Source organism: Esox lucius, chromosome 10, assembly GCF_011004845.1.
Source record: "Esox lucius isolate fEsoLuc1 chromosome 10, fEsoLuc1.pri, whole genome shotgun sequence".
NCBI lineage: Eukaryota > Metazoa > Chordata > Actinopteri > Esociformes > Esocidae > Esox > Esox lucius.
Window position 1 is genome coordinate 26,440,130 of NC_047578.1, and position 12,533 is coordinate 26,452,662.

Consider the following 12,533-nt stretch of genomic DNA (forward strand, 5'->3'; position numbering starts at 1 on the left):
ACGCTCAAAATTGCTTAAATCACCTTTCTTTCCCATTCTGACATTCAGTTTGCATTAATGAGAAATTGAACAGGTGTTCCTAATAATCCTTTAGGTGAGTGTATATAACTGGTGAGGAAAATCATCGTTTATAAACCTTCTAGACCTTACCTAACTCAATGTCAGCAAAAGTTTGTGGGCACTGCAATGTTTGTTTAACTGAATCAACCAAAAATAAAGGGGATAAGATGGGCGACTAAGAGACTAGATGATCGTTTACATTTACTCGCCTTCTGAACAGATTTGTGAATCATCTTTATTTTATACATTTCTATGATGTAATTCTGAGACTGAAACCCTAAACAATAAAAGAAAATCTGCAAAATAGAAAACAAAACAAAAACAAACTGGGGGAGAAAAATGTTGTCGGATTGCATAGCGCCCCAGTAACTCAGATAACCCCTCTACCTAATACAATATCACCTCCATGACAGTGCCGCCTGTGACCGCTGGATGACCCAGTGTCTTGAGCTGTAATCCTGGATTACCCTAGCTGGGTTCAAAGTACAACATGCTGCCTGCCTACCTGGCCAGGGATAGTCGATCCTGCCCAACCTCCTCTCATGAACACAGACAAAACAAGAGAAACTGGCATGCACACAGTCTTCTCCGTCAATGGCAACCAGGCAGGTTGATGAAGTGGAAGGATTACCCAAAGCCCTTCCATGTTACCTGTTCAGCAATAATAGCCAAGAGCAGGTGTAGTGTTTACACAGGGATTTCAAGCTGACAGACAACCAAATGAAACCTCCAACAAAACATCCAGCTGAGCTATATTGACCAGACAACTATTCTTATGAAATTAGAACATCTGGCTAGAAATCTTCAAAGGTTACAAAGAAAACCACACACAAAGCAGGGCCAGTTTAAAAGCATAGTTTGAGAAACCAGCAGCATTGCCCTTAATCTCTTTTCTGAAAGTTATATTTATTTGATACCATTGTTATGTCTCTGCGTGCAGTTTGAGGGAAGTTGCAAATTTTTTGGCTAACTCGCATAATGACGGAAAGTCTTTCGGAAGAGCTAGCATAACTGCACACATACTAGTTAGCTTCGGTATGCAAAATTACCTTACTCTGGGGTAGTAGATGAACGGCCTCGTAGCCAACAAATCCTGAACTATCACTTTAAGTAATTGTGGGGGCTGGCTGCCAAGTACTGCACTTAATCACTGGTTTGGGCCATCTAAGGTCCTTGCCAGTACAGTGTATATGTACATATAGGTATATTAACATATACTAACAGATATATTGAGCAGCGGTAGCAAATTCTTCCCAGTGACACACTATTCCTTATATAACGGACAACTAGGAGCTAGACTTCTGGTCAGGAGTAATACATGATGTAGGAAATAGTGGACCATTTCCAACTTTGTACAGTGATGAATAGTTTGTGAAGGGGTCACTGCATGGATACATAACCCTGGAACCAATACTGCCAATAATGGCTATGCATAGCCCAATTTCAGTCTGGCTATTGCCAAGCAATGAAACTAAGCAGATATCATCCAATCAAAACAGAAACCGCTGAATTCTTAAGGCACTAGCAGCAAAACTATTTTCGAAAGTGAATTTGGTGCACAATTCTATAACCTTTACAGTGTCACACTCAATTTGAGGAAAAAAAATGCATTTCTTGGCCGAAAAACCAATTTGGAGCTATAAATAGCAGTGGACATATTTGAATGCTCTTAAAAGTCCTTTCCATCAAGGCAAATAGTCTAAACCTTGCTAATGACTCCCATACTTTGATCATGCAGCCTATATGCTGATGGTCTATCAGGCTAAATTTCAGCAAGACACTGTCAAAGCAAGCTCGGCCTCCAGAAATTACTACTGTAGGTGAAAACGCACACACCTCTCTTTAATAGAAAGCCCTGTCACGGTGACTCACCAATCTCTCTCCTCTCTGCTGACGTGGAGCTCTCCTTCCTTAACGACCGCTCCATCCGGGAGAAATTGGCGCTCTCCAGAGCCTGTCCTTTTCTGCTATGGCCTCCCCTTAGAGAGGTACGGTTCAGAGCAGTGGCGAACAGGTTGGTGTGGTGGGGGGGCTCCTGGGAGTTAGGCTCAGTCTCATCTGTCGGTGTGAGGGGCTCATCATCCTCCTCCTCGCTGTCAGAGCAGCCTGCCCGGTTCTCTCCCTGGCTGTCAGTGAAGGGGCCTTGGCCGGCACCCGCTGGGTTCCGAGAGAGCTTAGTGTAGTCGGCCTCCGAGTTGCCCATCCTGAACCAGGACTCCACAGGGTGGTGGCCCAGGGAAAGGCGAGAGGGCCCCAGGCAGGACAGGGGCGTATCCTTCCGCTTGTACCTCTCCGCTGAGGAAGAGGACGACGAGGAAGGGGAGTTGGCAGAGGTGGCCGTGGCCTGTTTGTTGGCGCTGGCAGTGGTAGCAGAGGAGTCTCTTCCGAAGCGACAGCGCTGCAGAGATTCGGCCATTCCGGACGCGCTGGCTCCACGCTCTCCTCTTCCCGACCCAGGACTCTCGGACAACCCTGCTCCCCCTCGGCCCCCTCCACCACCCCCTCCCTCTTCTCCATCCTCTTCTGGACAGCGCTCTCTGTGTTTGTGTCGGTGCTTGTGTTTGTGGTGCCAACTGAACGACAGTTCCGATGACATGGGCGGGTAGAGCACGGGTGAACGGCCCGCGCCCAGGAACTCCTGCCTGAGCAGCTTGTGTTTCTTCTTGTGGAACTTGGAAGGGTTGAGCAGGAGGTGTGACGGGTGGTGGTGGTGTACATAGGAAGGGGGCGGCGGCGGCGGGGGGAAGGAGGGGGAGTGATGTGTGTGGTGGGGCGGGGCCGAGTGGGCGTTCTGGTGATGGGGGTATAGGGCGCTGGCCGGGGGGTACCCTCTGTAGTAGCCTAGCCCGAGGGGACCAGACGAGTATGGGACGCCATATGGCGGGTGGTAGAACCCGCCGCTGGAGAGTGGGAATCCAAGCCCATGAACAAAAGGGACATCCGACATGGACTCCCGCAACTTAGGAGGGCGTCCTCTCTTCTTCTTCAGGTCCGGCTTGCGTACATAGTGCAGCGAGTCGCAAGGGTACGAAGGGTGGGGTGAATAATAGCCGCTGAAGTTGATTCTGAAGATGGTGGGGAGCAGGTCTCTGTGTAGGTAGTGATGCGGAGGGGGGCCCCCAGTGCCTCCCATGGCCCCGGTTGCCCTGCCTCCTGGCCCTGGCACTCTGCCTGCCGCAGCAGGCCCCGGGGGCATCCCCAGCCCACTTCCCAGTCTTAGCGCGGGGGTGCGGTGTGCTATCCGGACCTCACTCAGCCTCACCACAATCTCATCCAGCTCGGCCAGGAAGTCTGGGTCCTGGCGCCGGGAACGCAGCTGCAGGTACTTCTTCTTCCGTTTGCGCTTCTGCCTCTTGAGCTTGTCATAGCCAGGACAGCCGTGGCTCCTGCGCTTGCATTTGTGCTTGTGTTTCTCTTTGTGGCCCACAAGCACTGACGGAGCGGCTGCCGGGTGGGGCCTGCGTGGATCTGAAGAGGACCTCGCACCCAGTGGAGAGGGGGAGGGCGAGGGGTGTTCCAGCAGCATTGAGGACGAATGTCTTCGTCTACCGCGTGGGCTGAGCCCAACACCCACTGCTACGGCTGAACCCATCACACCTGGCATTAAAAGCCCACTGGCTATCCCGGGTGGCATCGCCACAACGCCCAGGGCGCCCACCCCTCCGGCTTTCTCCCCCCTGTCAGAAGTGCTGTTGTTGTCTGTCCCGATGCCGCTGTCGCTGGGTACAGTCTCATCGCTGTGGGACTCACTGACAGGCGAGGGAGTGGCTTCTTTCAGCTCACTTAGGGGTGCAGGGGAGGTGGGGTGGAGGGGCCTTGGGGGAGAAAGCTTTCGGTAGTGATAGTGCGGCCTGTAATGGTGGTGGTGGTGGTGATGGTAGCCACGGTACGACTTCTTCTGAGAGGCCACTGCCGCCGAGGAGCCGAGAGGGCCCAGAGTGCGAGGCGAGGGGGCGGAGAATGTTGGGGGAGGGAAAGGGAACGAGTGGTGGCTGTGGTGGGAGTGGCTGTGGAAGTGTGGGTGGGTCAGAAAGTGCACTGCCCCGGGTTCAACAAAGCTGCCGTCACTGATGGGGCTCTGGCCTCCACTGGACTGGGAGAGTGATGGGGAGGGAAACACCCCTGTAGAAGGGAGTGAGTGCTGTTGCTGCTGAGACTGGTGGTGGTGGTGGAGGGGCGATGTGGTGCTTGGAGACAAGAAAGCCCCCTCTGGGGGCGGTGTTGCAGCTGAGTTTCCCGACGGTTTTGGTTTGCGTCCCCTCCTTTTCCCCATGTATATCGTCCCCTTTTTGCTCACGTTGATCTGGGGCCCTAGTTTGCCTCCGAAAGAAGCAGCCAGGGAGGATAAAGACTGGGTGGCAGCTGCTACCTGGCCCACCACCCCACTGGCAGGTCCTCTAGGGGGCTCCTGCTCTGGCCCGGACCCTGGGCCTAGTAGGATCTGGCTGAGGAACCGTTTGCGTTTGACACTTTTCATCTTGTTGATCTTGCCAATGATGGTCTTCATGATGAGCTGCCCGTTGCCCTTGTTCCGGAACTGTTTCCCGTCCCCTGCTTCCGGGGCAAGAGTTGGGGGCTGGCCCTCTGGCGGCAAGGTCGGGGGCAGGCGTTTTGGTCTTCCCCGCTTCCTTGGCATAGGTTTGGGAGGATTCAGGTCAACCTCTGGGTGGAGAACAGGGGGGTCCTGCTCCTCTTTTGACTTGAGTAACGAAAAAACCTTGGAGGGGGCCAGTTTGTGAGGAGGTCGTCCACGGGTGGGGGCGTCCAGCCTGGGCATTTTAGATTTAGGCCGTCCTCTTTTCCTGGCTGGCTGAGGGAAGAGTTGTGACACGTTGGGTTGTGTGACTTTATTGGGGTTGGGAGGCCGTCCTACAGGCCTGCGTATGGGAGGGGGTGTATCAAGGCCTGACGATAAAGGCGTGATAGTTTTGCGTTGGTCAGTGGGGCTACCCTGGCCTGCCCTCTGTGTCCGGTTCACAATCCTGGTCCAGCGGGGCTTCCGGCCTCGCCGCTTCTTTAGGGGTTTGTTGTCCTGATCTGGGGGTGAGCCTGGTGACTCGTCTCCCGGGGACTCATCTCTGAGTGGAGTGGGTGAGCGGTTGCTAGTGGGCTCCGGTGGCGACTCGGTCCGTCTGACAGACCCCAGGGGACTGGATGTCCTGCTTACACGACTATCCCTGTTGGGACTTTGTTTACTAGGGCTCAAGCTGTTGCCTCTCTCACCTCTGAGTGACTGACTTCCTCCTTTGTCCTTGGCCTCCTGCTTGCCCAATGCGGATGGAGGGTTGTATTTGGTTAAGTCTCTGGGGCCGTCCCGATCACGTTCCCTCTCATTACGCTCCCTGTCACGTCTCTCCCTCTCACGGCTCTCCCTCTCACGGCTCTCCCTCTCACGGCTCTCCCTCTCACGGCTCTCCCTCTCACGGCTCTCCCTCTCACGGCTCTCCCTCTCACGGCTCTCCCTGTCACTGCTCTCCCGCTCTTCTGCCAGAGGAGGACTGTTTCTGTCTGGGTCTCTTTCCCTAGAGAGGTGTCCTTGAGAAGCAGGGGAGGCCTGGCGACTTGTAGCGCTCCCAGTCCTCTGCTCTGAAGAGCTGGATAACAAATGAGAAGGTGAGGATGAAGAGGATGAGGAAGAAGAGTTGGGTGGGCAGTGAGTGAGACGTGAATGTGGCGGCTTGGTGGCGTTTCTGATGCCATCATTGTCCTTGGAATTAGTAACCAGGCGGCTGTTCCCACCACCGTAGGTTAGCGCAGGGCTGCTGCTCCGACTGCTGTTGCTGCCATCTGCCTCCTCTTTCCCAGTTGGGGTGGAGGACTTCTCTGAAACACTGTCTTTGTTGTTGCGTGAGCCGTAGGGGCGGCCAGGAGGGCGCGAGACTGCCGGGGGTGGAGCTAGGTGGACCGTTCTGGAATACGTCGCCCTGTTAGCCAGAGCACGATCTCGCTGCTTTGAGGTGGGGGCCATAAAGTTAGAACTGATGTGGCTGGTAGGGGAAGGAGTCGTTTTGAGGGGTTTCACCTTTGTGGTCTTTGAGGGAGGGCATGTAGCTATGAGTTGCGCTAGCTTCTCTGTGACTGTAGGAGCGCCCCAACTAGTAACACCCCGGTCCTTTTCTCTTTGACCCTCACTGCTGTAAGTGTACACAGGAGGTTTGGTAGAGCCTTCCACGCTGGATTCCTGTGATGGGAGTGCAGCAGGGCAAGGCGAGGAGGTTGGTGACACCGTTAGGGGACTGTCCGACTTCTTTATGGAGGCGTGGTGCGTTTTGCTGTCTGTTGAAGGGCGGTGAAGATTCAAGGGTCTCTCTGCTGACATGCTGGATTTTAACTCCGACTTTGCTTCCAACTTCTCCGACTTGCAGGCTGGTTTTGGAGGACCCTGTAAAAAGTATAAAAAGTTGTATTAGGCCATTAATTAAGGTAAAATTAGGCCTACTTCTTCACACAAAGGCTGTTCCCACAATGCTATGGTCATGTTTCACAAAAAAAGTTTACATTTCAAATAATGTTGACATTAATAATCTTCTTATCCAAATCCAGGTGATGCTTTCGGCTAAATATCAAAAACAGAAAGCCTTGTGTATATTGCAGGTCATTGACGGGATTATGGCTTCCTAGTCCAGCCTGTTAGGGAAACAGCCTCGACTCAATAACACTTATCAGGGATGAAAGCCATGGAGGGAAAAGACACAGTCACAGGGACATGGGAATGATTGTAAGGGTAGACATGCCAAAATTTCATCTCAAAGACAGACACCAAGAAACTCAAGACGCTTGTCTAAAATATGAAGCAAATTGTCTCTTGTGTGAACTGGCCGCTTGTATTGTTTTCGCCTCTTTTTTGGCACAGTCCACAGCCAGACAAGTCTTCTGCAATTCCTTATAGTCTCTTTTGTTCAGAATACAGGTTTGACACAAATATGGCTTTTCAATCAAGACCCTAGCCTAGTACATGATTGGCATGCTTACCCGTTTAGCTGGAGTACTCCCATTCACTGGATTGGGTGAAACGGTGGAAGGAGCTGGAGGAGGGGCAACAGACTGAGACGAAGACAGCGGGTTGGGTCGGTTCATGCCCGGACAGTGCTCTCTCTCCCTGCCGTGGGGGGGGCTCTGGGTGTGGTTGCCCCCATCACTTGTCCCTCCCCGGCTCCCCCGTCCACCACCACGCCCGCTGTGTCTCACAGTGGCCCGGAAGGCCGGCCGACACACGTAGTTCTCCAGGATCTTGGGCGGCTTCTTTGTGCGTTTGGCCTGCACGCCGATCTTGAGTTTGACGTTGCCCTCGGAGTAGCTGCTCTCTTTGACTGAGAACTGGGGCGACTGCTGCTGATCACCGGAGCCTGGTCCTCCACTCGTGGCAGAGGACAAGTCCGTCTGGGACCCCTCACGTTCCTTCTTCTCTTCCTCCTCTTCTTTCTTCCCACCCCCTCCCTCCTTTTCTCGAACTCCTGGGGGAGCAGTGTTGGGGAGGGGGGCCGGAGTGGAAGGTCCCCCCTGAGTCCTCTGATCCATCAGAGATTTGGGGGGCAAGTGTGGACTAGGGAGGGATATTTTAGATGCCAGGAACGGGTTCTAGGGAAAAGACAGGGTTGGTCCGGGGGAAGACAGGGTTGAGCTGAAGGGAGAAAGGGGGAGGGGGATCTTAGGGAAGTTGAAGAGCAATCCTTGTTCGGTAGTTTTGCTTCCTTCCTGGCTACCCAGCCCTTCCTCCGTCCTTTGAGCTATAGAGAGAACAGGTGGAGATGAGAGGGTATAGGTTAGGGCGGGGGAAAAAGAGTTTGATTTTAGTAAACCAAACAAGTTTATTTTTCCTGACACTCATTACCCTAGTAAACAAGGCAAGGCACGTGAAAGTTGGCTATCACAACCATTGGCTTAGCAGCTAAACTTGTTATTCCAATGACGTGTACGTCCATAGTTTCCTTACATCTCTGACCTATTTACACAGCTGAACATCTATGGTATTTAACAAAGTGTAGTTCTATTGCTCAAGTCCTCATTAACAGCCACACACACAGGAGTACTACAACTTTTAACAGCCCTCTAGGTTCAGGGTATGCATGTCATCATCAAGCAACTCAGACTAGGTGGGGTGGTATAGGATCAGTTCAGGCTTTAAGATCATAACAAATACTAATAGGGTCACACAAAGTTGACCTGATCCTAGCTAAGCACGCCTTCCATGAGATACTTGATACAACCCCTGAGGTCTGTGTTCTGACCCTTAGAAAAGTTTACAAAGAATGATGGGTAATGTAGTAATTACTACAGAAAGTACTCTCACCACCCAGGTGACACAGGAAAATGACTAAACTAAACCATTCCCAAGGATCTTCTCATTAGATTGAGTGAAAATGTGTCTCAGAGCGAGGGGCTGCGGCAAGGCACCTTTAATTGTGTTCTCACAGGACTAACACGTCCATAAGAAGGATATGTTCTGCTTCGGCTCCCTACGGCCATTGAGTGATTTAATGCGCGCTCGCCCCAAGCAGGTGCTTTCTCTGGGTGAAGTCATTTGGAGGGGATTCAGAACTGTGACCTCAGCACATCAGGCCCTCTGGGGGACAGAGGATCCAGCCGCTGTTCCCAGCCCCTCCAGAGTAGCCAATGAGAGAGTGCGAGACAGAGCAGCATGCTGACAGTGTCTCAGTGCCTGGCCTACTGTGGCAGAAAGCGCTAACAGAGTCACTTAGTGGAGCCAGAGCGTGCCTCTGGAAAGTCATCCAAGTCATCAGATAAAGTAGTCTGAGAGGCAGAGTTCTAAAATTGACAACAGTCAAAAGCTTGTGAGACTACTTGTTCGGGACAATTGTTGTACTAGTAGATTCTAGGGCTCAGGGGAGGCAGGCAATTTCTGCAGAATCACTGTAACTGTGATCCAGCTTCTCCATGTTTATTTGAATGATTCACTCCCCCCTCGACACTCAAATCACACCTCTCTCCTTTTGCCTCAATACAACAATTTCGCTCTTCCTCTTTTCTCCCCTTTCTATCCATTTCCTCATCTCTCACATTCACTTGGAAAATCTTTAGTCTGGCAACAGCAAACAAACTGCAGTTGCTGTGCTCCTACTAATCAAAAACACATTTTTGGCCCCCCATTGTCCCTCACGCTCTCCTTTCCCCATGTCCTTCCTTCAGACTGTGACACTAATTCCCGTCTTTCTTTTTTACTAGCTGCTTCAGTAACTGCTGTTAGGGTCTCTGCATATTCATTCTGAGTATGCAAAAAAACAGCAGTGGTAGCAAGGAAATGGCTCCTGGCACAACAACGCTACAGTCAAATCTGACAGTGATTCAAAACATCCCTTCCACCTCTTTTACAGTCTAAGAAAGTGATTTGCTCAAACAGAATTACCCTATAGCGGTTTGCTAATTCAAAGATGCACCATGACGATTGGGCCCATTTTCTTTCTGTAACTTAGGCCTGTCTCAATACAAAGACCATACGAAGAGGCAGGTCTAAAGTGTTCTTCTCTGCCGCTACACTATCTTTGTTATTTTGTGGTTAGTGGAAGAGTGTAATTATTGATCAGCCTACCACAGACTGACATACAGAGGTTCTATTCCTACTGATGGCCCAGAAAGGAATGTCACATTCTTGAAGCTTTATTCCACTAACTCAATGTGTATACAAAAAGAGGTTTGGTGAACTGGGAATATTCCTTTAAATTCCTATTATAAAAAGAGCACTTGGCGATCAATGAATCATCTAAAAACAGTGGATCAGCAGGTGACAGGCCTGCAAAGGAATGACAGCATTTGCAGGAAAAATGCTTGACAGAATAACAACATCTGAGGAATACAGTGAAATGGGAACATAGTAAACAACTTAGTGAGCCCCCTCCCCTCTCACCCTCCTCACTTCTGCACAAGGTAGTTCATAATAAACACAGCAATAAAAAAATGAACCTTTCAGTTGTTCAAAATAGATTTTGATTTCTCCAATGACTGTGATAAATACCAGCAGTTCTTGATTTATTAATTTCAAAAAAATGTCCACGGCCCTGAGAGGCAGCGTTGCCGGAGAGACTCATTCTGTGGCATGCACCTGTTGTCAGTAACCTACAGGAGAACTGCGCAATGAACTAAAATAATAATAATAGAGGTTAACACAGTAGAATGCTACTCTGAACCTGTCCACGATGTTATCCTACCAGCTTATATTTTCACAATCTGCAGCTCTACCAAGTCAAACAGTAAATGTGAAGTTTGTTGCAGACTACACTTTCATTGTAGGCCTTGGTTAAAACCACCAGTGAACATTCTGTCATTCCACTAACTTAACCTACTAGTAAAATACATTATTTCTACAAAGTCACCGAGTTAAAATAAAAAATTGCAAATTTTCAACCTCACTTGGTCATTGCTTCGTCATATCCTGGTAGTAAATTCAGCTATTAGGTTTCAAAACATTCTTGAAACGATTTCAGTGGTGATGTTTAGAACTAAATGAATGCAATATATAAGGGCCGTACACTCTAACACCAAATCACCTCGTGCGAGAACGTTTGATCGTCTTGCGCTGTAAAGATGGGTGCGGGGATTGTGATCACTAGATGTATCCATCAAAATACATATTCTTGCATAAGAAAGATGGACAATGATGATTAACAATTTGAACTATTATAGTAGTCCGTACGTATTTCAGAATTTGGGTTAATAAACAATACGTATCCACTCACCTCCGTAGGAGTCCAAAAACAGAGTTCACATTATTTGGATCGAAATCCTCCCTTCGTGCGTATTAACATGGTGGCCACAGTATTTGTGTTCCAACTGCTGATTTGTCAAAAACGCAAAGATGAGAGAAAATATCAAAATTATACATCCATTTTGGGAGATCAATTATGAATTCTGACACGTCCCCCCCGTCCCCCCACCCAACAAACGATCCATTTCAAAAGTATAAACGTTGCAAACGTTTTGGCTTGATAATAGTATTGGTAATATTTATGTTCTAAGCAACCTGCTCAGCTATTATTATTGTATATATAATCAACGAGCTAATATTTTAGCTATAGAATATCAGTGACCCAAACCAATACAGGAGAATATCGCTTAAGTCAAGAGAAATATAATTAAAAACAAAGTTATTAGACTGACGCCAAAAGGCGGTAAATTATTGTTGCCATTTGTATATTTTCTGGGGGAAACTTGGCTGGCAAAATACATCTTGTACTCCTGAGACTTGATAAGATGTATTTATTTAGCGAATTATGTTTATTTTCAAAGAAGCTATAGTCGTCCAATAATAACCTAATGCTAAATGGTATCAATGGTGCTTGCTAGCAAGCCAACGTTATCTGGGCAACCTTGCTAGGATAACTTAGATTTCTAGCAACGTGGCCGTACCTGTAAAATATAGGGAAATGTATCCAGTTGACAGCGTTACATAGTTTAATAGTATCCGTTTTGTTTGATAAAGTTCACGAATAATTAAATGCATACTAAACCAAAGAACGGAATAACATGTCCTGTCATTTTCACGACTCGTGCTAGCTTTGTAGCTATAGCTAAACTATGACGGCAAACGATGCAATATTATTTAGCTACTAGCCAGCTAGCATGTTAGCAAATCAGCAACTGTAATTCAGCCATGGCTTTTCTTCTATTAAAGGATTAAATACAAAAGCAAAACGTTTTGAAATATTTAAGGAAGCAGACATATAGGTGTAAATGAAATTAAATAGATGCAGCGCTGTGTACGTTATTAAAAAAACACGAACTGTCAACAAAATGGCGGCTGCGTTGAATCAACAGAGACCCGAAATGGATCTCCCTCTATTTCTTCCCCCTCAACCAGTTTTTCTTTTCCTCACAGCAATTGGTATCCTTGATATCACCAAACACGACTGGACTCTTCTCCGGGACAACGTTAGCTGAGCCGAGACGTGTCGGAATAGGCCTCTGTCATTAATCGGGCCTCCATGTCTGTAAGCCCGTATCGTTTCTGTCAGTACAACACGGGCATTCTCAGTCACACGGGGAGGGGAGGGAAGGAGACGAACAGCAAGCCAGCAAGGGGAGGAGGAAAGAAGGCACAGGGCAGATGTCGTATGGTAGGCTACTGGACATGCACTTTCGCCTGTGGGTGTTAAAATTCCCCCATTATTAGCGTATTTTTTGTCTTACATACAGAAAGTGAAACGAATAGCTGCTACAACGACGTAGCAGTCCATTCCAATAATTTATAAACTATTAGACGAGATTAAACTTTTATGCTGATAGCCTTGGTTATTAAGCTATACATAATTGACAAGCTTGCACGACAAAATGAAGGGCAGTGTTTGTATGTGTTCGTGGCTATCGTTCGGTGTAGGATCTGGACTATAGGGACAGCATACATTATGACTAATCTGCAAATAACAACGAGTCTTTAAGATGCAAGGTGACCTGTCTGTAAAAACATATATCCTATATTGAACTCATTAAAAGCTGAATTCCTGGTTAATTTCGTAATATGT

General features: G+C 48.7%; 1 protein-coding gene across 5 annotated transcripts in view; it reads right to left on the reverse strand.

Annotated features, from left to right (window-relative positions):
- The window catches only part of ash1l (ash1 (absent, small, or homeotic)-like (Drosophila)), a 44,650-nt gene extending 32,400 nt beyond the window's left edge, over positions 1 to 12,250 (reverse strand). Inside the window, exons 1-4 of one of the 5 annotated variants that reach the window (XM_013132843.4) lie at positions 11,889 to 12,249; positions 10,752 to 10,845; positions 7,033 to 7,787; positions 1,933 to 6,442 (exon numbers count right to left, since the gene is read on the reverse strand). In XM_013132843.4, the coding sequence (XP_012988297.3) occupies positions 1,933 to 6,442; positions 7,033 to 7,578 (5,056 nt within the window). In that variant the 5' untranslated portion in view covers positions 7,579 to 7,787; positions 10,752 to 10,845; positions 11,889 to 12,249. Of the gene's footprint in view, positions 1 to 1,932; positions 6,443 to 7,032; positions 7,788 to 10,751; positions 10,849 to 11,421; positions 11,775 to 11,795 lie in introns of those variants that run through there. The other 4 variants (XM_013132842.4, XM_020050278.3, XM_020050279.3 and 1 more) reach the window with 4 other exon arrangements.
- Between the last annotated feature and the right edge of the window lie 283 nt (positions 12,251 to 12,533).